Source organism: Rhinoderma darwinii, chromosome 4 (genome assembly GCF_050947455.1).
Source record: "Rhinoderma darwinii isolate aRhiDar2 chromosome 4, aRhiDar2.hap1, whole genome shotgun sequence".
In the NCBI taxonomy this organism is placed as follows: domain Eukaryota; kingdom Metazoa; phylum Chordata; class Amphibia; order Anura; family Rhinodermatidae; genus Rhinoderma; species Rhinoderma darwinii.
Window position 1 is genome coordinate 193574908 of NC_134690.1, and position 27227 is coordinate 193602134.

Here is a 27227-nt window from a genome sequence, read left to right on the forward strand (position 1 = left end):
GGTTATATGAATGCATATGGTACAAAATGTATGAAAAACAAAGCAAGCATCTTCAACCCCTTCATGAAAATTTTTGGATTTTTATTTTCGTATTTTCCTCCCACCTTACAAAAGCTTGAATTTTTTATTTTTCCATCGACATAGCCGTGGATGGCTTGTTTTTTGCAACACGAGTTGTAGTTTTTCATGGCACCATTTATTGTGCCATATACTAGGAAACTGAAAAACAGGTTAAATGGACCAAAAACCACGATTGCCATTTTTAAATTTATTTTTACAGCGTTCATTGTACGGTAAAAAACGGCATGTTAACTTTATTCTACGGGTTGATAAGATTATGGAGAGACCAAATTTATATAATTTTTTTAGATTTCCCCACGTATAAAGAAAAAAACTATTTGTAAAAAAAATTAAATTTCTCTGTCAATTAAGCGATGGCTTATTTTTTATGGGGCGGGGCTTTAGATTTTATTGGTACCATTTTGGGGCTCATGCTACTTTTTATTTAATTTTTTTGGCAGCAAAAAAAGCAGACATTCGGGCATTTAATTTTTTTCTTACAGCATTCACTGTGCAGGTTAAATAACGTTATATTGTAATCGTTTCAACTTTTATGGACAGCAATACCAGTTATGCCAATTTTTTTAATTGTACTTTAGGAGAAAAATGTGAAAGGTTTTTCTTTAGTAACATTAAAAAAACTAAAAAAAATTGTAGTACAAGCGTTGGATCGCTTGCACAACATACTGCAATACTAATGTATTGCAGTATATAGTGATTTTGACAGTCATTAGGCTCCCAAACTGCCATGACAAAAATCGGCACCCAACGATCGTGTTGCGAGGTGATGATGGGCTGTCGCAGGGAGCCTCCTCCCTCTCACTAACTTCTTTGATACCGTGTCAGCTATTGACCGCGGCATTTAAGTGGTTAAACGGCCAGAATCAAGGTGATCAAGTTATTACACAGCGGACACCAGAGAAGTATGGAGCGTTCTCAGCCCGTGAGCCCACTCCAGACTTCCCCTTGATGCTGCCACGTACATGTACATGGCATGTCATTAAGGGGTTACGAAAATGGAAAAGTTAAATGTAAATAACCATATGGCTTTATTTAAAAGCAAATTTAGGTTAACAAAATATATTGCTTTATGATTTATTAATGGTTACAAACCTTAAGCATAGATAAAGCACATTACTAAAGCAGGCTAAGTGAGGGACGCCTCAAGGCTGTTCTGGGCAAACGGCAGAACAACATGATACCAATCGAATAGAAAATCCTTGACAACAACATGCACACACTTAATAACCATGCGAGTCTGATCATTAACCAAGTTTTATTTCTAATGCCTCATGAACCACCAGAAACTGAGTGGCCATATTAGCAAACAGTGAAAACTGCGGTCAGTACAGCTTGTGGATTACCAAGTGCTAGAGATGTTCAACTGCAAGTAGCCACAGGATTATTGAGGATTACGTGTTTAACATGTTATAAGCCAAATTCTCATGACCCTCGTGTGGGAACCTTTTCATTCAGAGGTTGAAAAGTGTCTTGAAATAATCATAATTTTTGTCTGAGCGTGTCTGCAGACAAGGACAGGAGAAATATTTGTGCTGCTGTGGTGTTTAAGGGCCTGTTCACATCAGCGTTCGGGTTCCTGTCAAACTATCCATCAGAGGAACAGAAAGCGGAATGGAAACGCTCGCTTCCGTTTGCATTACCATTCATTTCAAATCGTAATGCTTCCGTTTCAGTTTGCTTCCGTTCCATAAAATGTTAGTTTTTTTCAAAGGAAAAAAGTGAAGTCAAATGCGCTACTGTTTTCCGTGATAAAAAAGAAACTTTACAGAATGGAAACAAAGTCAAATGGAAGCATTACCATTGAAACAAATGGTAATGCAAACGAAAGCGATAGTTTCCGTTCATCCGTCCCTGTGATGGAACAGAGAAAAGGGAACCCGAATGCTGATTTCAACAGGCCCTAACTCAGAAGATTGCCTAGACTAATACTTTGCAGCAAATCCTCATCTTGAGAAGAACTGGGTCATGATCGAATACATACAAGATACAATTATGTGTCAATACATTGCTGTTTGATTTCTATACAAGTGGGAACAGGTGATGTGAATGTGAGGATACTTTTATACTTCATTACCTTTATGGCTATGTACATGGTTATTACAATTTACCGACATTTATTGCTGGGGTGCCAAAAGGTATATTCCACTGTAACATTGAGCCCTTACAGAACAGAACAAAAATGTCCTAATCACAATCAAACTTGTGCAAATACAATTTATCATACATGAAGTAATTTCCGCTTGTCACATTAACCTATTTAGTGCAGCGTAAGTCACTTTTCTATCGTCATCAGTTGAACCTTCCAAAATGAACAACTCTGGCTGGGCCCACAGTATGTTTCCGGATCTAAAAATACTAAGAAAAACAACATATTGTGGCGGATCAATCAATGGATCCTATCATTTTGTTGTCACATTGCGGGATTACATTCACCAAAGACCGTGGCTGGTATTATTGCGGGGATGTAGCGACCGATACAATCTCGTTTTCTCCAGTATAAATGCCACAGTGTAGCTGGTCAGCTTTAACTGCAGCCCAAGACATCTGCTTTGTGGAGAACTTTGCTGTCCATTCACCTGTACTGTTAACTACTATGACACCTCCACTTCCATCTACCCGTGTTTTCATGTAGTTTAGACCGGCTTCTGCTGCCTCTTCCGTAGACATTCCTGGAATGGAAAACCAGTTATTTCAGATCTCCCAGATACCTTATACATACCTGAAAACTGCAACTATGTGACTAGATCATGCTCTCGACCTGTTGAATATGATATAGTCGAAGTATGAATAATATTTCACCATCGATAAATAGTAGTTGATCAAGGTATGCTCACTATGCATTACCGCTACAGAACAGTTTGAGGCCACATAGCTATGTTTTTAAACCCCTGGACAACCCCTTTATGGACACCCCAGTAACACAGGTATCGAACGATAAGGCCATATGCACACGATGCGTATTAGGTGCGTATTTTCCGCACAGTCTCCTGCAGTAAATCCGCAGCGTAATACAGTACCAGCAAAGTAAATGAGATTCCACATAATCTCATCTACACAGTGCAGAATTGTTCTTCACGTTAATACGGATAACTGCTTGTAGAAGCCACAAAGGTGTAAGCAACCACTAAAACGTGATGAATTGCTCAAATAAATTACAGCAAGTTCCTCATTTTTGGCATACCCATGGTTACATGCAATAGTACCGACGACATGACTTACCTTGTTCCATATAATTTAGTATAAGTCTTGCTAGAGTAATTTTCATAATGCTTTCACCATGTCCTGTGGTTGACACGGCACCAACATTATTATTGGCATAACCTCCAGAACCTGCATGTCATAGGAACAAGATTACAAGACAGATGCAAAATAAGCGCATATTCTCCATGGTGATTTAAATATGACATTCTTAGAGTTTGCATTTTTGCATAAAATTATATTCACTGAATGCCGTAATGAAATTCTAAAGACCCTACGCTTTACTTTTTCCTCCTCCCCAAAGAGTCACACATGGACTAGAAAATAATTCTCTCCCATACTGCTGCTGTATACTTTGAATATATTTATAGGATTCAAGAAGTTTCTTTCATACCTTACCAACCATCAAAGCAAGAGTTATCATCAAAGTAATCTAGCGATTGGCAAGAAGTTCAACCAAAGTAGTAGGAATAGCTCTTAAAGAGTGAAGTTGTTTCTTTATAATGGTGTATTTGTTGTTGTGTAATACATTACTTATACAGTTGAAACCATAAATTTACATATACTGTAAAACTTTGATTTTCACAATTTCTGATATTTAGTAATAGTACTACACATTCCCTCTCTTAGGTCAGTTAGGATCACTACTTTATTTCAAAATGTGAAATGTCAGAATAATACGAGTCAATGATTTCATATTTTATTTCTATCATCACATTCCCAGTGGTTCAGAAGCTTACATACAGGTGGTTAGTATTTGGTAGAATTGCCTTTTAAATTATCAAACTTTTGTGTAGACTTTCACAAGCTTCTCATAATAAGTTTCTGGAATTTTGGCCCATTTCTCCTGACAGAACTGGTGTAGCTGACTCATAGGCGTCCTTGCTCTCAGGCCCTTCAGTTCTGCCCATGAGTTTTCTATGGCACGAAGGCCAGGGCCATGTAATGGCACCTGCATTACCTTCACTCATTTTGCCACAACTTTGGAAGTATACTTGAGGTCGATGTCCATGTGGAAGACTAATTTGCACCCAAGCTTTAACTTTCTGGGTGAGGTCTTGAGAGGTTACTTCAATATCGCCACATTATCTTCTTTCCTCATAATTCTCTATTTTGTGAAGTGCACTTCTCCTACTGCGGGCCGCCCACAACACGAGGCTGCCACCCCTGTGCTTCATGGTTGGGATGGTGTTCTTTGGCTCACAAGCCTCCCCCTTTTCCACCATTTAGAACGATAGTCATTATGGCCAAACAGTTCCATTTTTGTTTCATCAGACCAAATGAACGTGTGGTACATTCAGGTGTTTGGAAATTGCTCTCAAGGATGTACCAGACTTGGAGGCCACAATTCATTTTATGATGTCTTGACTGATTTTGTTTGCTATTCCCATGATGTCAAGCAAAGAGACAACAAGGTCTTGAGGTTAGGCCTTAAAATACTGCCACAGGTACACCTCACATTACCTCAAATGATGTCAATCAGAAGCTTCTAAGGCCAGAACGTAGTTTTCTGGAATTTTCTAAGCTATTTCAAGGCAAATAACTTGGTGTATGTAAACTACTGAGCAACTGGGAATGGGAATGATAGAAATAAAAGCTGAACTATATCACTGTCTCTAGTATCATTCGTATATTTTACATTCTTGAAATATTGTAGTGATCTTAACTGACCTAAGAGAGGGGATGTGTACTAGGATGTCAGGAATTGTGAAACATTGAGCGGAGTTTTCTTCCAACTTCAACTGTATATTCTGTGTTGGTTTACCAGAAAAGATGAGCCGCAGCTTCTGTCAATTAGGGCATCAGTTTGTGCATTTTATAATAATAAAAAACTGAATCTCTATTCAACACTGATGCGTTTGGTCTGACATTATATACTTCAATATTAACTATTAAATGTACCTATGGACACTGTTCAGGTACACCCGAAAATATAGGTATACACGGAAACCAGTAACTTTTCAGAACACTTCAATGTCACCAATGACATCTAGTGGTCATTCCTTAGAATAACCACCATGAGTTAGACTTCATAAAACACATGTAAAACTTTATTTTACATGCTTTATGCAAAGTTACCTAAATTTGTATATAGACTTTATCACTAGAATCTTTAAAATGTTGTTCAAAATGTGGACCTACCGAACACGAAGGCCAGGATCTCTCACACACACACACACACAGAGTTTTGACGCAGTTTTTGGCTCAATTTGTTTAGCCAAACACAGAAAAGAAAGGAGATACATCAGTCTTTTCTTTACACCTTTTATTTCTAATAGATGCACTTCTGGCTTTCGATAAAAAAACGGAGCCAAGAATTGCCACAAAAACTGCATCATCATAACGGTGTGTGATCCCGGCCAAAAGTTTAAAGTGTATGTCCAGTTATATCGAAAATGATTATAGTGTAGGACTGTTACAAAATAATAGCTTTTATTCGTGATTAGCATTGCAAGATGTAATATGACCCTACAGCCCTAGCTCCCATACCGAAGATACATTTAAGCAGTTCTTATCTGCGGTTAAGCAGTAGAATCGGCTAAATAAAAGTATTAAGATCAATTTGCAAAGTCTTGCACTATATAACATTTTCAATATACCTGGAGGTTTGGTTTTCATTTGGTCCTTAATTCATCCCCAGGGTTGGAGATCAGTTATTGACGGCATTAAACAAGGTGACTACAGCCCCTTTTTTCTGACCTGGAATACTATATATGAGCACTGCGGCACGGTTGGTTTTATATCTCAGCACACTGAAAAGGAATGAAGTCCTGTGGACTGCAGGAATAATTTTGCGGCCGATTGATGGGTTTACTCTTGCCAGCTAGTACCAGTATTATGTTAAACAGCAAGTTGACCCTGATGAGACCAATTATTGCATTTCTGAGGTACGATCAGTGACCAAGTGTGGATGGAATGTTTGGAACGTTCATAGCTTATTTTGGTGGGTCTATGTTATTAAGCATGTGGTATTGTAATAAACACTAGAATTTTGAAGTTACTTCAATTAAAGAGTGGCTGAGATATCAGGTACCAGCACTCTATGGGCAAGATGTGTACATGGGACTATGCTCGATGAACGTACACAACATAGAGGCAGCTGCCCATATAACACTGGGTGCCGCAGCTTTTAGGACCAAATGCTGAAACAAAATAAAATACAGTAGAATATAGAAAGAGCGCAAAGAAAGAGAAAAAATTGTAATAGGACTATGTATGTACAGATATAAGGGCACTGAGTGTATTTGGTCACTACATGTCACTATTATTTGGACAATGTTGTAAAGCGGAGAACTGTTCTGATCATATGGGAATGCTGGTTATACCGACATCTAGTGGCCAATGTGAAGACTGCATTCAGGAGGATGTGTTCACAATTGATATACATATGAATAGTTGTGACAAAAGCAAAACACCTTTCAAATAAATATCTTATGTATTAATACCATTGCGGGTGTTTTTTTAAGTGAAGTTCCTACTTAAACGTAATGAGAGGCGCTGTGGACTCGTTCCTCTATTACAATAGCTCTAAAATGTATTACAGTTATGATATGGAATATATATATATAGATTTTTTTTGGGCTTAAAATGATATGTTCACCTTTGCAATTCTTTATTGCTCCTTTCCTAAAATGAAGAATGAATAAACTTTCTAAATAGGATATTTTTAAGCAACACTTTAATTTTGTGTGTACAGCTATTATGCAGACCTATGGATCTCCATGGTAACAAACTACAAATAAACCCTGTGTAGTCTGATCCTGCAGTCATACACTCCTCTGCCCCACTTCTTCCTAATGTACATTCCGTAGAATAGCAAGAAGCTGGGGATAGATGGAAAAGAGCATGACTGCAAGAGCACACTAAACAGGTAATATCAGTATTGTGAGAAACTAGACATGGACCTCACATCCACAATTTATACGTTGATCTGAGCCGCTATGCATACATTTGAGGTTTTGTGAACATTTTGATCAAACCGTATAAGCCCACTTGCCACTTCAAGGCGACCTCTCTCAAAGTGGGTCCCTACTCTATCGGTTGCAGCACCGCATGTTTTCCGCTGCCACCGCTCCTGCAGAAGGAGCAACCCAGAGGCCCAAAAGCACCCATGCTATCAGGTTGTGCCAAGCCTCCTTAGCTCTGGGCCACTTTCCCCCCACAGTGCAGCACTACAGCAACAGTCACCACCCCACATGTCTAGTTTCTCACTAAGTGACATTATCAGACTAAATAGGGTTTACTCTGAGCCTGTTACCATGGAGACGCGTAGGTCTGCATAAGAGCTGTAGACGCAAAATCCTAGGATATTTGCAAAGTTGCTTAATTTTTTTATTTTAGATGCATTGGTATAACATTTTGTTGCATATACTTTTAATTATCCTAGTGTACACATTCTACTTTGTCTAAAGATATTTTTGTCAAATTTTGATGAAATATTGCAGGCACCCATAAGAGGTTTTTAGACTGGGATGCAGCAGGGGCCGTCTGAAGACCTTTCATTGATGCCTGTTATGAATAAAATGAACACAAAATTGTTCTCAAAGGCTCCTTTTTTCTATTCACCTGCTCACATTACAATGAGGACACTCAAGTTGTGTTTCACAAACCATAAACATATGAAAATATACACTTTATGCTTATTTCAATATTAGACTCTGTTCACACTGGCTCCATGGTTTAATTCACTCAGATACCTGTTGGTTCCTAAGGAGTAGAATAGTGCAATTTGTGCTATTCAGTCCAGAAAAAAAAAAAAAAAAGAAGAAACCTGACAGTCACATTATAAGCCTAAGGAATCGGTTCCAAAAATGGATCAAAACAGAGCAACAATAGATGGTGTCATTTATTTGGATTTTTACAGCAACGTGAACAGAACCATAGCTGGCAAGTTTCTCTTACCTATACAGGCTGTATCACCAACACGTCCAACCATTTTATTAGTCATTCCACCAGTAGATGTTGCACAGGCCACGTTACCTTGACTGTCGATGGCAACAGCACCAACAGTTCCCAAACCTCTACCAATAAAGAAATATTCTAGGTCAGTCAAGCAATTAATGACGTTTATCGTAAAAATGCTGGACACCATGGAGGAACCCAACAGACCCCATTATAAGTCAATAGGGTCCATTGGGCACCGGTGGTATCCGTTATAGGACTGATTCAGCACGGTGTCCTGGTTTACGTTAAAAGTAGAAACCAGGACTCAGATGTGAACAGGGCCTAAATACATAAGCAGCTGCACAAATTCACTAATGATTTGCTATAATGTAGCAATGTCGAGTCCAGACTGTTTAGCTCACAAAGCATTGCCTGGACTGGATTCAAGTCTAAATAAGTAACATTTGGTTAAATTTATTTTACTACCACAAAATATACTGTTCATATCACTTAGAAGTATTATTGTATGTTCACCCGCTTAACAAAATAACGACTGAAAATATGTAGCTGTTTTCAAGGGAAAACCGCTCCTGATTTTCAGTCATTTTTTAATCAACAAGCGTTTTTTGCGGCATTTTTTACGGCTGTTTTTGGAGCGGTTTTTCTATTGAGTCAGTGAAAAACTGCTCCAGAAATGGCTCAAGAAGTGGCATGTACTTCTTTTTAAAATGGCTGCGTAAAAAACGCCCCGTGGGAACAGAACGCCGTTTTTCCCATTGAAATCAATGAGCATGTTTGGAGGCGTTCAGCCCCCGCGTTTTTAGCTGTTTTTCGGGGTGTTAACGGCCCGCAGAAACGTCCGAAAATAGCCTGTGTGAACATACCTTTAGGCCCCATGCACACGAACGTGCTTTTGCGGCCGCTATTCCCCCGAAAATCCACGGGAGAATTGCGGCCCCATTCATTTCTATGGGCCCATGCACACGACTGTGGTTTCCACGGTCCGTGCATGGCCCAGGAGCCCGGACAAGTCTTATTACGGCCGTGTTCTGTGGTCCAGGCTGGTGGCTCGCGGGTGACACTCCGCGGCCGGCCGAGCCGAAAATCACGGGCGTGCACATGGCTGCGGTCGTGTGCATGAGGCCTAAATAGTAGTTAGAATAGTAATAAAAACAAATGTATGAAAAAAGTCCACAATGATTTCACAAAAAAAATAAATAAAATATAGGAGGAAACCTTTCAACCCAGTCCAGTTAGACCAGTGATTTCCAACCTTACTCCCGAAAAACCCTTCCTTCCTTAAAAAAAAAAAAAAAAGCTTGGTGTAGGGGCAGGTAAAATTCTGTAATTCTTGCCCAGTGCCATGTTCTGGGTGAATTTGGTTAACTGTTTTGCCAAGCATCTTTGAGCAGGCAGAAATCAGTTTGGTAACCTGGTAAGGAAACACTGGGTTTGACAAAGTGGTTTTCCACCTTCTGACAAATGATGACCCAATAGGTCTTCATTAAATGATCTGTGGGTGTCCAAAACACGAACAGATCAGCTGGTCCGGTGGCTCAGTGCACCAGACTTACATGGCGGAAGCACTTAGCTCCGGCCACGGAATAGCGGCTGAGCTGCAGTACAGTTCAAGTGAATAGGAGCGGACCTGCAGTTCTGTAGCACGGCCGCTATGCTATGTACGGAGCCAACAGCTTCTGGGATCCATACATAGCATTGTGTGCCATAACATCCGGTACCTGCAGGCCACCGGAGCGGCTAATCGGTGCGTTGTCCGGGTGACGGACCCGCACCAATGATATACTTATGACCTGTCTGGTGGATAGGTCACCAGTTGTCAGAAGGTGGACACCCCCTTTAAAATAAACAGGTTAAAGGAACAGTGTCATCACAAATTATTTTTTTATATGTTAAAGATGTTAGTGCTTTATTAAAAACGTTTATATTCATTTGTGTGTTTGTGTTTTACTTTTTCTTATTTTTACACTTTTTCTTCCCTATGGGGGCTGCCATTTTTTGTTCCATTTCTGTGTGTGTCGATTAACGACACATACAGACATGGAATACGGCAGCCACAGTCCCATAGGGACTGCGAACGGCTCCCGTCCCATTGACTGCAGTGTATGGCGTCTGTGTGGGAACTGCGCATGCGCCGCTCCCACACAGTCCTATTCTAAATTGGCGCCGTCCGGCGCCATTTTCCTGTGGACCGGAAGTCGCGGCCGGACAGTAATATTACTACTTCCGGTCGCGGCTTCCGGATTTGTGCACTTGCACCAGCGGCAGCAAACGGAGCGGACGGGCCGGAGGGAGCCGCGGCGGCAGGAGCAGGTAAGAGATTTCAATGTATGTTCGTGTTTGTGTGTGTTTACTACTGTATGTAAACCTACTACACTGTGGGTTAGCTCAAAAAATGGCGACACACAGTGTAGGAGGTTACATCGTTCAAACCCCTCGTTTATCCCGGCACTAGCCAGGATAAAGGAGGGGGGGATGCTGAGAGCTCACTAGAGCGAGGGCTTTTAACCCAATGTTGCAATGCTGCAATTTTGGGAACAGCTCCATCTAGTGACCAAAAATGGGTAGTATTATAAATTAGAAATAATTTATAATATTTCCTGGACTCGTGCAAAAAAATAAAAAAAATTTGAACAATGTTTAATCACCCACACACTAAATGTTTAATTTTTAAAAAAAAAACATGTTTTTCTGGCAACACATTCCCTTTAAGCTCACAATTGACAAGCCACTGGGTTTGAACCAGGTTTCAGATTCTCCTTCCATCTCTGTCTTGACCGTTCAGTGATGAGTTGTTCACCAGGAACTTCGGGAACACCTTGGGCCTTTGCAAATAGAGAAGCTCCTTTACAAGTCAGAAGCATGTGATCTGTCTAAGAAAAGAAAAGCTAAATAAATGTATTGTTGGATTTATAGGGAAGCCACTGTATAGCAGAATATACATTAGTAAGGAGCTCATTAGAAGTTTAAAAAAGATAATAACACGTATTGTTTAAATTATTTTTTTAAAGAAAAAAAATAAATAAAAAATAAAAAAATAATGGGATATGAATGGTTTACATAAAACTGTAGGATATTTCTAATCAAGACTATTTGCATCTAAAATAAATAATGAAGCTATTTTGCAATGAAACAAAGGAAAATGTGATTGCAAATGTGCACGGTCCTTAAAGCATGCCTTTAATCATACAGATATTATTTAAAAAAACAATTATAACGCAGTAATTGTTTTTCTATGTAACTTGTATTAGTGATTTCTCTTCTTAGAGCAGTACGGACTGTCTATAGTCGGTGCTGCCGGCGGCCCATAGTTCTGCATTAGAAGAGAGGGCATCCTGCTCGTCTCCATGGCTCCTGTATGCAGAACGGCCTCCAGCGCTGTACAATGTAATGTGATCCTTTAGCGCTCTAGGCCATTCTGGAGACGAGAGCCTAGGAGACAGCAAGATTCAGAGCTGATGTTACAAGCAAAATCGCTACTATAAGTTATTTAGAAAAACAATTATTGTGCATACTCCTGCGCTATAGACGTTGTTCTAAATGTCTGTATAATTGGAGGTACACTTTAAGTTTACAACATTTGCTCTAGAATTCCTCTGCAGCAAAATTTGTCATCCATTCCCATTAACTAGAATGTATACTCTAAAGAAGTCATTCTGTATTAAAAGGGTTTTCCAGCCAGTAAAATTTGATGGCCTATCCTCAGGATAAGCCATCAATAGCTGATCTGTCGGGGTGTGACTCCCGAGACTCCCACCAATCAGCTATTTTGAAGGGGTGCAGTGAACGTACGAGCGCTGCTTCCCCTTTATGTCTACTTGTTCACTGTAAATCGTCGACACAAATGTAGCAGCGATTCACAAGTATTGCAGCCTTTTCTCACACAAGCATTAACCCCTTCCAGACATCCGCTGTATTACCTGGGCTAGCATAACACCTCCACAGTGCCACAGGCTGATCGCCTCCATGCCACGCCGCATTGATGCAGTAATTCATGCAAAAGGAGCCCCGACCAAGTATTGAGTGCCTATCAGTAGGCCAACATTCGGTATTAAAAATAATTTTTCAACTTGGGATTATAAAATATTCTAATTTTTCTGAGACCCAAAATTTTGGGTTTTCATTAACGGTTACCCATAAATCAACAACATTAAAAGAAAAACATGCTGGAAATAGATCACTCTGTGTGTAATGAATATATAGAATATATGAGTTTCACTTTTTGAATTGAATTACTGAAATTAACTTTTTGATGATATTCTAATTATTTGAGAAGGACTAGTGTATATAAAGGTTATCAGTTTAATATTTCTGTCACTATTAATGCACTTGCACAGTAAAAACACTTTTTAAAATTTGTTTTGCCATATTTTAAGAACCATAATGGTTTCATTTTTACGCCGATGCAGCAGTATGAGAGGTACAGGTAACACCGGGTGCTGAATACACTGGCTCATCTGACAGATGACTTGTTCATATACAGATTGTAAATGCCTATAATAATATTTGTAGAGGTGTGGTTTTGTTCCGATAGCACCAGTTTCTTCAGGTGCTCGAAATAGGGTCCCAACCCAGTTACAGGTCGATAGAATTGTATTCGGCACATCTTTGTAGTATTCAACATAGATTTTATTTTTTTAGGTATATGCCAGTGGCTACAAGTGCAACGTTTCGGTCGGGAGACCTTCGTCGGGCACTGAGCCGTACTGGGGACTGATTCAGCGATTCTTTTGGCGCTGCTCAAATTTAATTTGGCGGCTTACCGCCCTATAGAGCGGTAAGCCGCCATATTCAAATTGAGCAGCGCCAAAAGAATCGCCGAATCAGTCCCCAGTACGGCTCAGTGCCCGACGAAGGTCTCACGACTGAAACGTTGCACTTGTAGCCACTGGCATATACCTAAATAAATAAAAATCTATGTTGAATACTACAAAGGTGTGCCGAACACAATTCTTTCGAATATTTGTAGAGGTGTTCAGCACATTCCTCATGTACACAGGCAATATATCTCAGTTACTGTATAAAACAGAAGTCGGCTTATACTACAGTGCACAGGCCTGATGCAGCTTTGGACTATTATGCAATTTTGCTTCGAAGCAGATTTGTAAATCTATTTCTCACAGCACTCTCTTAGAAAATGCGAAACGTCATTCTAAAATGAAAAAGACATTTATTAACCTTTACCATATCATTTATGGACTCCGCTGCTATTACGGATTTGTATTTACAAACAGGACTGATCTTTATTTTGCCTTCTATTATTGCATACAATACAACATATTCAGCGGACAGCGTACCTTCGCTATAGACCTGTATATAAAGCATACCACCAGAGACTTGGAAAAGAGAAAAATGTTCAAGGTGTGTGTGTCTCAGGGTATGATATAAAACTTCTATGTTGTTTGTGAAAAACGTTTTACCTTATGTTTTATGCTGCCAGTTCTAATCACATTTTACATTACACAGCATGGAATGAACTGCCAGTGCCGTGTGCATCTCGGATGTAACTATACATACACAGCTTTAAAGATTGTGCTGTATAGCTGACCGTCCTGATCTTACGGAGTTAACAGAAAGCTAAAATTACCTAGTGCTACATATAGTATTACAGCCTGTATGCCAGAAGGAAACCCATTGGGGTCTGTGATCAATTGGATGTTTCCAATCAATAAACGTTTCAATGCGTCAGGGCTTCCAATTTAAATAAAAGCTATGATGCTAGTATTTTTTCGTGGTATACATTTGTTTGGTTAATCTAATTACATAAAACAAAAAGGAAAGTACATTTTTCCACCATATAAAAACTATAATCCCCATCTCTACCGTAAAAAAAAATTCCACCCTTAGAATGTGTCATTTTAAAAAGGTGGAATCATGCGGTGTACATTTAGACATTGAAGACCTTGGTCTCAAAAAGGGTCAAAAATGGAAGAAAAAAAAACAAAAACAGTGCCGTACTGTACAGAAAAATATGTAAGCGATAGCTGAGAATCCCACGGTTAGGCCCCATGCACAAGAACGTAAAAACACCCATAATTACGGGCCATAATTACGGACCCATAGACTTCTATTGGCCACGGGGACCTTCCCGCTTGCTTACGGGAAGGTGCCCGGGCCGTTGAAAAATATGGAACGTGTCCATTTCAGGCCGTAATTACGGCACGGGCAGGCCCATAGTAGTCTATGGGGCTCCCATAATTACGGGTGGCTACGTGTGTGCACCTGTAATTACGGGAGCACTGCTCGGCAACGTCAGGGGATAACTCTTTTAGCACCCTGGACAGTGACTACCGCTGGAGTTAATAGTATTAAAAGTTAACTTACCCAGAACTCCCTGCTTCTTCCTCCAGTCCGGTCTCCCGGGGTGACGTTTCATCCCATGTGACCGCTGCAGCCAATCACAGGCTGCAGCGGTCACATGGACTCCCGCGTCATTCAGGGAGGTCGGACTGAATGTCAAAAGAGGGACGAGTCACCAAGACAATGGCCAGGGTACGTATGAACTTCTTTAACTTTCAATCGCTACGGAAACTCTACCCGAAAGGGCTGCCCCTTCTCTCTATCCAGCACTGAGAGAAGGGCCTGCCGATTAGTGCAGAGAAAACTGGTCCGTAAATACTGGTGGAATACGTGTGACACAGGACCCGTATTTACGGGAGGAAAAGAAAATACGTTCGTGTGCATGGGGCCTTACATTATAAACCATGATATTCTCCACAAACATGCTTACAGCAAAAGGAACAGTAATTGACACGCTTATTCTAGAAATCACATATAGAAAGTCAGTTTTATGGCAGATTACTGTATATCATTATTCTTGCGCAGCGGCAGACAGACTTGTCTGGGTACCTGGGCATTAAGAGTTACAGGTTCCTTACAAACCACTGGAGCCATAATGAATTTGGTTATCAAATTAAATTCGAGGAGCATTTATCACTTTTTAGATAGTTGCTTTTTTCCGTGCTCTGTACAGGAATTTTGTGACTGCTATAACGGACTAAGAGGCATTGGGCCCACTCTGGCCATGGGACTCTGTGCTCTGCCATAATAACTGGATGGTCAATCCACCTTATGATTATACATTTTCAGAGGTATAGTTTACTTTAGCCCCAATGATCTCAAGAGCTCCATAGTATCTATTTTATGTATTATCAAAAAGAAACCTATGCTGATGGTGAAAGTGTCTTGCGTCAAAACTTTGTGGATGCCCCCTTGATACGGCTAGAAACCTAGGTATAAAAAGTTTATTAAACAGACCTTCTGTATTGACTGCTGATATCAGAGTTAGGCCTCCATAAAGCCAAATTAAACAATCCCAATTTTGTCCATCTCACCTGGTAATGTAATCTACCTATTGCTTAAATTACTTTGGTTGCCCAACTCTGTACCCACTCCAGCATACAAAATCTTTCCTTTTATAAGAATCTGCCATATAAAAATCTGTCAGATGCCCCTTACCGGTAGACTACAAACCAACTTTTCAGCTACGTTATTATAAAAATGTTTTTAATGTTTTTGCAGTCTGTTACTAAAGAGCATCTTACTTAACAGCAGATAAATTCCATAGAGATCTTCACTGAAATACCTTTTCCATTACAAGACGTGCCAGTTTTATTGGGTTAGCAATGCATTTGACTGCAGAAACAGCTCCTGAGGTTAAATCCTTGCCATCCATGATAATAGCATCCATCTCAACTTCTCCCTCTTCATTCAGAACAGACCCATGGCCTAAGGAAATATATTGTAAGGTTAACACACAAAAGACTGAATTCTGAAATACGTTCAGTGAAGAAAAAAAAACTAAATCTACATCACTCATCTCAAAACCTAGAGCAAATGATCAACATGAGATGTTTTATCTTACTTTATATGCACATGGATGAAGTTAAAAGATGAAAATGCTGAACATAAATAGTGAATCAATTATTTATGTTTTGTCGTTACATTATCATCTAAACATTTTGGAATTTTTTTAGTGCATGTATGAGATATTGTTCCAAAAATGGGGATGGATAGTAGGAAGTTAAGAAAACCCTACAGATACAATTCATAACAGATTGGTTTTTGGCAAGAATTAGGTATATGAAACATGGATCGCATATATTACTATGTATATACAGCATGAGAACCGGAGCCATATAATCAGATTTCTACAGATGACCTTGCCATGCAAACTGCATTTTCTGGTATCCTATAAACGGTACGAAGCCTGCTGACTACAAACTGCTGTGCATCTGTCCTGTCTTTACTTGTGAGAGAGGGCATAGCAACTAGATATTCTATAAAACTGATCTATTTGTGTGTGTGTGTGTGTATGTGATCTGTATGAGTCTGAAGACTGGGACCGCCATTAAAATAAAGAATGATTTGTCCCCACATGGTGGTAGCTTTGCCTCCAAAGTAAAGCTTCAATAAAAAGTGAATGAGATATACTGAAGCATAGCTCGATCACGGAGCTGTTTCTTTGGCTCTCATTTATATTAACGGGGCTTTCCCCATGAGCTATTTTCACACCAAAAATCCTGGGAAAAAAAAAAAAGAAGAGCAGAATGATGAACTAACTTAACTGGCAAAACAACGGACACCATGACCGAAACCCGACGGAATCCATGGGTTCTGTCGGGCGCCTGTGTCAGTCATGTGACGGATGCGACACTTTCGGTTTTTCGTTGTTCTACTCCTATGACGGAACAAAGCAACAGAAAAGTAGAATTAGTCTTACCGGTAACATGGTTTCTACAAATCCTCCATGACAGCACCACATGAGTTGCCTATTGGTCCTACTAGGCAGAGAGAGGTTAAAAGCCCCTCCCCACACTGCCTTCACCAGTGTCTAAAAGTAACTACTTGATCACCTAAATGATGTTCAAGAAGATAATTTTAACCCCTTCCCGACATTTGTCGTATTGATACATCATGGAAAGCCAGTGCTTCCCGCATTTTGCCGTATCCATATGACAAATGGATGGCACCGGCTCAGAAGTTGAGTCGGTGTCATCATCGGCGGATGTCAACGGTGAATTACAGCTGACATCCGGCTGTAATGGCGGGGTCCGAAATTAGCTTCGATCCACACCATTAACCCCTTAGATGCAGTAGTCAAAAGCAATCGCTGCATTTATGGAGTTTTCAGCTCATCGCCACCCCAGCAATAAAATTGCAGGCGTTCCAGTAGCTGCAATGGCAACCGGAGGCCTAATACTGGCCTCCGAGTCTGCCTAGCACGGAAGCCGCTCGGGCCCCGCCCGGAGTTGGGGTCTGAAAGGCTTCTGTAGCCGACGGCAAGATGGCGCCGGCTCAGGAGCTGAGCCAGCGTCATTACCGGTATTTGTCAACTGTATGTTACAGCTGACATCCACCTGTAACGGAAGGAACCGGAGCTAGCTCCGATCCCTGCCATTAACCCCTTAGATGCAGCGATCGCTGCATCTTAGAGGTTGCTAGCAGATCGGCAGCGGGGCTGCCGACTGCTGCTATGGCAACAGGAGGCCTAACAATGATCGAACACATTGCACAATATGGGTAGTGCAATGTATTAAAAAAAAAAAAAAAAAAAAAAAAATCAGACAGTTGGACCTTCAAGTCCCCTAGTGGGACTTAAAGAAAAAGTGCAAAAAAAAAAAAAAAAACGAACATTTAAAACATAATAAAAGTTTCTAGTAAAATAAAATACCTCTTTCCCTTATCAAGTCCTTTACTATTGAAAAAAAATAAAACCATACAGATTTGGCATCGCCGTGACCGTAACGGCCTGAACTCTAAAAATATGTTATTTATTCCACGCGGTGAATGGCGTAAAACAGAAAGAAAATAAAAATATTTTAAAAAAACTACCCGAATTCCTGTTTTATGGGTACTTTGCCCTACAAATATTGGAATAAAAAGTGATCAAAAAGTCGCATGTAACCAAAACTGGTACCTACAAAAACTATATTTAGTCTCGCAAAAAAAAAAAACCCTCATACAGTACCGTCGATGAAAAAAATTTAAATGCTATGGTTCTCACAACTCGGCGAAGAAAAAATACATTCTTTTTACAAAAGTAATTTTATTATGTAAAAAGTTGTTAAAAAAAGTGCTATAAATTTGGTATCGCCGGAATCGGACTGACCCGCAGAATAAAGTTAACATGCGTTATAAATTACATGTACAACGCTGTATGTATGTGTATATATATATATAAAAAAAAAAAAAAAAAAAAATAAAAAGACAGAATTGCTGTTTTTTGGTCCCTTCCCTCCCGAAAAAAAAAATAAAAATAAAAAAGTGATCAAAAAGCCCCAAAATGGTACCAATAAAAACTACAGCTCGTCCCGCAAAAAACAGCCCTCATACCACTGAGTCTATCAAAAAATGTAACTAGTTAAGGCTCCAATAAGAAATAAAAAATATGCAGTTGTGCCGGCCCGAGGGGAACATTTCTTCTGTTTCAAGAGGCAAATTATCAAGGCCCTAAAATTAGGGAACCAGGAAGGGTAGGGCCCAGATCTGTTGGAAGAGACGGTGCCCGTATTATACCAGGACAACACTTCCCAGCAAAATTCCCTGAACTGCAAAGGTTTGAAGTGTGGACCAAAAGGGGATAAGAAGGGACCATTTATCAGTGCGACACTGGCCTGTGCATAAAGGATTGCTTCACAGCGTAACACACATCTATGGATTATTTTATTGGTTTTTTTACCCCATTATTATACCACCTAACTATGCCCCTGATGTACTCTGTCCATCTTACATTATAACCTGAAATACCAGTAAAACTCCAAACAAAACTACTACCAAGCAAAATCCACGCTCCAAAAGCCAAATGGTGCTCCCTCCCCTCTGAACCCTACACTGTGCCCAAACAGCTGGTTACTACCACATATATGGCATCGCCATACCCGGGAGAACCCTTTTAACAATTTTTGGGATGTGTCTCCCAGTGGCACAAGCTGGGCACGACATATTTGCCACTGAAATGGCATATCTAGGGAAAAATTTAAATTTTTACTTTGTACCATCCGCAGCGCAATCATTTATGGAAAAGATCTGTGGGGTGAAAATGCTCACTACACCCCTTAATAAATGTCTTGAAGGGTGCAGTTTCCAAAACAGGGGTCACTTCTGAGTGGTTTCTTTTATTACTTCACATCAGAACCTCTGCAATTGTGAACCAATACTTTGTAAATCACCAAATTAGGCCTCAATTTTACATGGTACACTTTTAGTCCGGAGCGCTGTCAAATGTCCAAGCAAAAGATTGGGGCCACATGTAGGGTGTTTCTAAAACCGGGAAACACCACAAAATAATTAGAGAGCCGTCTTGTTATGGTGGCACAAGCTGGGCACCACGTATTGGCATATCTATGGAAATACTACCATTTTCACTCTGCAACATCGAGTGCACACTAATTTCTGCAAAACACCTGTGGGGTTAACATGCTCACTACACCCCTAGGTGAGTACCTTGAGGGGTGTAGTTTCTAAAATGAGGTCAGTTCTGGGGTTTCCACTGTTTAGGTCCCACATGGACTTTGCAAATGCAACATAGCGACCAGAAACCAATCCATAAAAATCTGCACTCCAAAAGCCATACGCTGCTCCTTCCCTTCTGAGCCCTGTGTGCCCAAACAGCAATTTATGACCACAAATGGGGTATTGCCATACTTGGGAGTAATTGCTTTACAAATGTTGGGGTCTTTTCCTTTATTTGTTGAGAAAATAAAAAAATATTGAGCCAAAGCTACGTCTTATTGAAGAAAAGGGTCTGTTTTTATTTTCACTGCCCAATTCTAATAAGTTCTATGAAACACCTGTGGGGTCAAAATGCTCACTACACCACTAGATGAATTCCTCAAGGGGTGTAATTTCCTAAATGGAGTCACTTTTTGGGCGTTTTCACTGTTTTGGTCCCTCTATTTATGACCACATAAGGGGTATTGTTTTACTAGGGAGAAATTGCTTTACAAATTTTGCAGTGCTTTTTCTCCTTTAGTCCTTGTGGAAATGTGCAAAAATTAGCTAAACCTACATTTCCTTTTTAAAATTTTAGATTTTCATTTTCACGGCCTAATTCCAATAATTTCTGCAATAAACCTGTGGGGTCAAAATGCTCACCATATCCCTAGATAATTTCCTTGAGGGGTGTAGTTTCCAAAATAGGGTCGCTTTTGGAAGATTCCCACTGTTTTGGTACCGCAAAAGCCCTTCAAACCGGTCATGGTGCCTAAAATATATTCTAATTTAAAGAAGGCCCCAAAATCCACTAGGTGCTCCTTTGCTTCTGAGGCCGGTGCTTCAGTCCAGTAGCACGCTAGGGCCACGTGTGGGATATTTACTAAAACTGCAGAACCTGGGCAATAAATATTGAGTTGCATTTCTCTGTTAAACCACTCTGTTACAAATAAAATGGATTAAGAATTAATTTCTGCAATAAAAAATGTATTTGTCAATTTCACCTCTACTTTGCTTTAATTCCTGTGAAACGCCTAAAGGCGTAAGAAACTTTCTAAATGCGGTTTTGAATACTTTGAGGGGTGAAGTTTTCTAATATATAAGGCCCTCAAAGCCACTTCACAACAGAACTGGCCCCTGTAAAAATAGCATTTTTAAATTTTCTTGAAAATGTGAGAAATTGCTGCTAAAGTTCTAAGCCTTGTAACGTCTTAGAAAAATAAAAGGATTTTCCAAAAAACTATTCCAATCTAAAGTAAATATATGGGGGATGTTAATTAGCAACAATTTTGTGTGGTATAACTGCCTGTCTTACCAGCAGATACATTTAAATTTAGTTAAAAATTGCTAATTTTTGCAATTTTGCGCTACATTTTTTGTGTTTTTTACAATTAAATACGGAATGTATCGAGCAAATTTTGTCAGTAACAAAGTCCAACGTGTCACGAGAAAAGAAACTCAGAATCGCTTGGATAGGTAAAAGAATTCCGAAGTTATTACCACAAAAAGTGAAACATTTCAGATTTGAAAAATGTGGCTCTGTCAGGAAGGTCAAAAGTTGCCAAAGAGGGAAGGGGTTAATAGTGAAAGAGTTACAGGGGTACGACAACTCACTGTGGTCATGGAGGATTCGTAGAAACCGGATTACCGGCAAGACTACTTTTCTCCCTTCACCTCCATGACAGCACAACAGGAGAATACCAAATTAGTTGTTTTGAAGGAGAGACAACGACCTGGAGAACTTTTCTCCCAAAAGCCATTTAAAAGTTTGAACTTCGGCAGAGGCCATAATGTTTTGTGAATGTATGAAGACTTGTCTAGGTAGCGAGTCTGCCGATCTGTTCTATCGAAGCGTTAGCTCCTTCTACCCAGTAAACGAATATTGATCTGGTAGAGTGAGCTCTTAAGTATGGTGGTACTGCCTTTCCCTGGATCTTACAGGGTCTCACAAATGAAGTTTTTAATCCATCTTGAAAGGGTATTTCTGAATACTTGGTGTTTATTTATTCCTTGAAATTGCACTAATAGATTCTTATCCTTTCACCACAGTTCCGTGACTTATGTATTTAAAAAAAAAAAAAAGACACTTTACATCTAGCGTATGGAAACTCTCTCGTCTGGATTTTGGATTCTGGCAAAAAGATGCATCTAACTTGAAGACTACTCTCATCTAGAACTCCTAAATATGGTTCTCGTATAGATAGGGCCTGGAGCTCACTTAATAGTCTTGCTGAAGTAATTGCCATTAGGAAAACAGTTTTCCAAGATGGAATTTTGATGTTGGATTCTAGCAATGGCTGAAATGGAAATTTAGTAAGACCTTCCTGGACTGTATTTAAATCCCATGACGGAAGCAGCTTAAAAATCTTAGGTTTTAATCTGGATGCTGCTTACATGAATCTTTTTATCCATCTATGTGCAGCTAGATTTGTATCAAAGATTGCACTTCGTGTGGAGACCTGAACTTTTAAAGTACTTGGCCTGAGGCCCTTTACAAGGCCTGCTTAAAGAAAATCTAAAATATTAGGTCTGGAATCTGTTCTTCACACCAGGAGACAAAGGTCTTCCATATTTTTAGGTAAATCTTAAATGTCACTTCTTTACGACTATATTTTAATGTATTAATTACCTTCTCCCACAAGCCTTTGTTTTGTAGGACAGAGTTTTCAGGATCCAGGCTGCTAGATGAAGGTTTAACACATCCTGATGGAAGATTTGACCACGATAGAGTATTTCCTGAGATCTGGGAAGGATCACTGGTTCTTCTATGGAAAGATCCTTTAAAAAGGCCAAACCAACTTCTTTTTAGCCAGAGGGGAGCGATCAAAATGATCTTTGACTTCCCAGATAGAACTTTCTGCAATACCCTCGGGAGAAGAGGAATTGGAGGAAAGGCATAAGCTAGAAATTCCAGACCTGAAACAGCGCATCTACTGCAAGAGAGTTGTCCCAGAGATTTAGTAAAAATAAGTTTATCTTCTTGTTCTGATGTGTCGCAAACAAGTCAATGTCTGGTATTCCCCCCCATTAACAACTTAGAGACCTTTGTTTAGACACCATTCTACCGGATTCCTTCCTGTGTGGCCGAGAGATCGGAGTGGACCCTCTGCCCACTGAAAAATCTGTGTGGATATAAGTTAAAGGGAAGCACGTCTCGAGCTCCCCTGATGTTTCAAATGAGCTACTGTCGTCATGTTGTTTGACAGTACTAGTACATGACTTCCCTGTAGTGAATGACCTGCTTATTATAGGGTTTCCCATACTGCCCTTAGTTCTCGGAGATTTGATAAGCGGGTTTTTAGATTTTGTGGCCACCTTCACTGAAAGGTAAAGTTCAGCACCTGGGCTCCCTAGACCCTTGCACTGGCATCTGTAGTGACAATTATTTTGGGCGATTGGTATCATTCTAGCCCTTTTTTTATATTCCTAAGGTTTTGTCACCGGTAAAGGGATCTGTTGGTATGAATCGGCAGATTTATCCTTCTTGATTTCAATCCCAATCTGCTTTCGTCCCAGCATGCAAGAATTCGCTTCTGCAGTTCTCTTGAGTGAGCCTGGCTCCATGGAACTGCTGGGATGCACGCGGTCATGGATCCTAGTAGCGACATCAACTGTCTTATTATACAGGTGCTCCTTCTCCTCTGGAAGTGCCTGCCTCTTTGTATCATGTCTTTTTTTGTGATGGTAGAAAATACATGTTTGAGAATTCAGAAGGACTCCTAGGAAGATTTTCCGATGTGAAGGAGTAAAGCCTGATTTTTCCCAGTTTACGATCCATCCTAAACTTTGTAGTGTCTAACACGTTATATTGAGGGGAGCGAAAAGAATAACTGTAGAATCTGCTTTGATCAGGAAATCGTCCAGATATGGGATGATGTTTATTCCGCTTAGATGTAGGAACGCTACTACTTGTCATAAGCTTTGAGAAGGTTCGTGGGGACGAATAAAATTCCAAATAAAAAGAGTCCTGAATTGGAAGTGTAGTAGATTTTGATTTACAGTATATAGATCGCACATCTGAGGAGTTTCTGGAATTCTGTATCGATCGGAACAGGATAGTAAGTGTCCTTTAGGTCGATTGGGGCCATGACTGCATTTTTTGAAATAAGGGGGGAGTAGTGGAGCGAATAGATTCCATCTTGAACCGTCTATCTTATAAACTTGTTCAAAGGTTTTAAGTTCATGACGGTCCGATATGTTGCATTCGGTTTTTTGACAAGAAAAAGACTTGAAGTGTCCCCTCATTTCTTCCTGTTTGGGAACTGGAGTAATTACGTTCATGTGAAGAAGTTTTAAGACTCCTTCCCCTAGTTTCTTTTGAAGATTATGGGTTTAAAAGGATTCCCTCTTTTTAAAGAGCCTGCCTTCAGGGAGAGAATTTTTCTTGACTGAGGTTTTTTTAAGTATTTTTTCTAATGCTGGTCCAAACACAAAATTCCCTTCAAATGGATAATAATATTTCCTATCATCTTCAGTGAAAGTGTTGTAAACCTCGCTAGGATTCTCAGTCTGAATTCTGGTAGCGATCAGATTCGGAATAGGAGGATACCACATATTTCCTCTTCTTTGTTTTTGATCCAGATGGTTTTTCTGCTACGGGTGCCGGGGATAGAGCAGATATAGAAGTCTGAATCTCTTCCCGTACCACCGGTCTTAATTCCTGAACTAACTAAAGATGGTCTTTCATCCTCCAGTATTTTGGAAGTACATATCTGCCAAATGTTTTTTGCACAGAGCAGATCATTTTTTACAACAGATTGCACATTTGCGTCCCGGTCGTTTCTGTGAGGGGTCCTTGTCTGCCTAATAAAATAAGACAGAGGAAGGTGTATATAAATAAATGTCCCCCTATACACAGAAAATAACCCCCAGACATAACACTCACAGGGCTGGTCGTAGCGCTGGGCTCTGCTAACTCAGAGTGTGAGGTCATGTCAGTCTCAGGCATACGGAAACCAGGAACAGCCAAACAGGAAAATAATGAGAATTATTCATTACCTTTTATAGCAGACCTCCCATACAGGGTAACCTTTTGAATTTGTGCATGGAAGCGCTACTTCCAGTTTGGGCGCTGGATGCGCGTGCATCCCACGTCATTTCTGCCGAAAGTGGGGCGGACGTGGAGGGGTCTGGGTAGGGAGAGTTACCAGAGGTGACCGTGAAAAATAAAGTGCCTAGGCACAGAGTCCCAATTTCCCAACCACCATAGGAATGGTATCGGTTAAAATGTAACTTTTATTAATGTATCAAATGAAGACAAACAACAAACAAGCAAGAGTTAAAATTGTTTTCAAAGGACGGCCAATGTGTGTCACAAAGGATAGAACAAATGTATGCAGCACATCGCTGTGCACTGTGTGAGAAACTGATTCGGCAGCTGCAGACTGCCGTAACAGGAATACAGTCCCACACTAGTAGAGGGGATCACTGGACCGTCGGTGAATATTAAAAGGTGACCGAACTCGCGCACTTTGGAGGACCGCCAGCTTTTACTCCTATGGATCCGGCAGATGTGTTTAGGAGGAAGCAATCAGATGTTCGACCTTCTGCCTAATAGCGGTAAGAAGGCCTCCGCCCCCTCGCCTCTCTCATGATAGTACCCGTGTAGGGACAGGAAAACGCTGGTGAAGGCGGGTGGGGAGGGACTTTTAACCTCTCGCGTTTTCCTATCCTTATTAGGATCAATAGGCAACTCCTGTGGTGCTGTCATGGAGGTAAAGGGAGAAAACCATAACACAAATATGAACATAGCTCTATGAGGATAGCAAGTGTGTGTACCTAAGGTGAGCATTTTACTAAATGAAATTACCTTATGCAAAGATTTAAAAGTCTATGGTTCCGCTCTGCTTATCTTGGATAATGACAAAAATAATGAAGAAGCTTTACTCATTTTGGCAGAGGGGATGGTTTCTAGACGACCATTATTTAGCAAACACTTTATTTTTTTTATACATACTGGGGTAAGACTTAAAGCATACCTGCCGTTTCAGGTGACTTTTCAGAACAAGACATATATACATGTATATATGTACATCAGGAATAACACTTTTTCTGGCCATTATATGACTTACATCCTTTTTTTTTTAGCAGTTTTCCCCCTCTGAAGGAGACTACCATTTAAGGAAATGTAACATTTGCTGAGACGACGAATTGTAGGTCTATAAACCCTTACATTCAGGCAGCAGAAAGCAGTAGATTGTATTAAAAAAAAAAAAAAATTGTCATCACCTCCTGTCATATTTTCTCTACTCCATGCTCACTTTTCGTCATAGAGTAATAGAAATTACATAATTATGGCGCGGAGGACTGGACAAACATGAGATTTTAAGTGGCTGACAGTTTGAAAGATGTATCAGTTGTCCAAATGTACTTTTGCGCCCCAAACAGATTCAGATTCTGCAGGTAGCAAAATTAGAAAAAAAAAGTCCATCATTTTCTGAGCGTTTTTGTTTTATAATCACTTTAAGCGAAACTTCACCTGCATTGAAATGTGTATCATCTTCAAGCACCACCACAGCTTCTTCCACAGCTGTAAGTGCATCTCCCCCTCCTCGCAGTACATTGTAACCTTGCAGAGCAGCTCTTTTTACTCCAGAACGATATCCTTCTTCATATTTCTGCATGATCGATCCAGCACCACCATGGACAACGATAACTGGCTTCATATTTACTAGAAGTGAAAAAGACGACTATATTAAAGTATCACTCTACACTGCAGTTAACCCCTTCCCGCCGCAGCCCTTTTTCAGATTTAATTTTCCTCCCCACCTTCCAAAAGCCAGAACGTCTTTATTTTTCCGTCTATATAGTACTATGAGGGCTTGATTTTTGCGGGACTAGTTGTAGTTTTTCGTAGCACCATTTATTTTGCCATATAATGTACTAGGAAACGTGAAAAAATTATTTGTGGGGTAGAAAATGAAAAAAAACAGCGATACCTTCATTGTTTTTTGCGCGCCGTTTTTACGGAATTCACTGTGCAATTAAAATAATATGTTATCTTTATTCTGTGGGTCAATACGATTACGGCGATACCAAATATATATAGTTTTTTCTATATTTTACTACTTTTACAACTAAAATCTCAAGTGTAAAAAAGAAAATTTATTTTGTGTCGCCAAATTCCGAGACCCATAAGTTATTTATTTTTCTGTCGATTAAGTGGTATGAGGCTTATTTTTGCAGGATAAGCTGTAGTTTTTAATAATACCATTTTGGTGTAAATGCGACGGTTTCATCACTTTTTATTTTATTTTTTGTAGGAGATGAGGTGACCAAAAAATAGAGATTCTGGCGTTTACAATTTTTTTTTTACGGCGTTCGCCGTGCGGGTTAAATAATGATATATTGTAATAGTTCAGACTTTTACAGACGCGGCGATACCAATTATGTTTATTTATTTATTTTTTTACTATGCTCTAGGAGGAAAATGTTTTGTTTTTTTAACTTTTAATATATATATTTAATTATTTATTTATTTTTTACACAAAAAAAAAAAAACAACTTTATTTAACTCATTTTTACTTTTTTTTTTTTTATTAGTCCCCCTAGGGATCGTTCGATCGCTTGCACGATATACTGCAATACTAATGTATTGCAGTATATCTGGATTC

General features: G+C 39.8%; 1 protein-coding gene across 2 annotated transcripts; it reads right to left on the reverse strand.

Annotated features, from left to right (window-relative positions):
• Positions 1-1319: 1319 nt before the first annotated feature.
• ASRGL1 (asparaginase and isoaspartyl peptidase 1) lies at positions 1320-26280 on the reverse strand. Of its 2 annotated transcripts, XM_075864156.1 has the most exons (7): positions 26093-26182; positions 16744-16861; positions 15767-15909; positions 10900-11054; positions 8182-8300; positions 3301-3411; positions 1320-2750 (listed from the first exon to the last, which is right to left on the reverse strand). In XM_075864156.1, exons 2-7 carry the CDS (start codon positions 16790-16792, stop codon positions 2533-2535), a joined length of 795 nt encoding a protein of 264 aa, XP_075720271.1. In that variant the 5' UTR covers positions 16793-16861; positions 26093-26182; the 3' UTR covers positions 1320-2532. The 2 variants fall into 2 exon arrangements, with proteins under 2 accessions (XP_075720271.1, XP_075720270.1); XM_075864155.1 differs by lacking the exon at positions 16744-16861 and having other exon boundaries at positions 26093-26280.
• Positions 26281-27227: the final 947 nt, after the last annotated feature.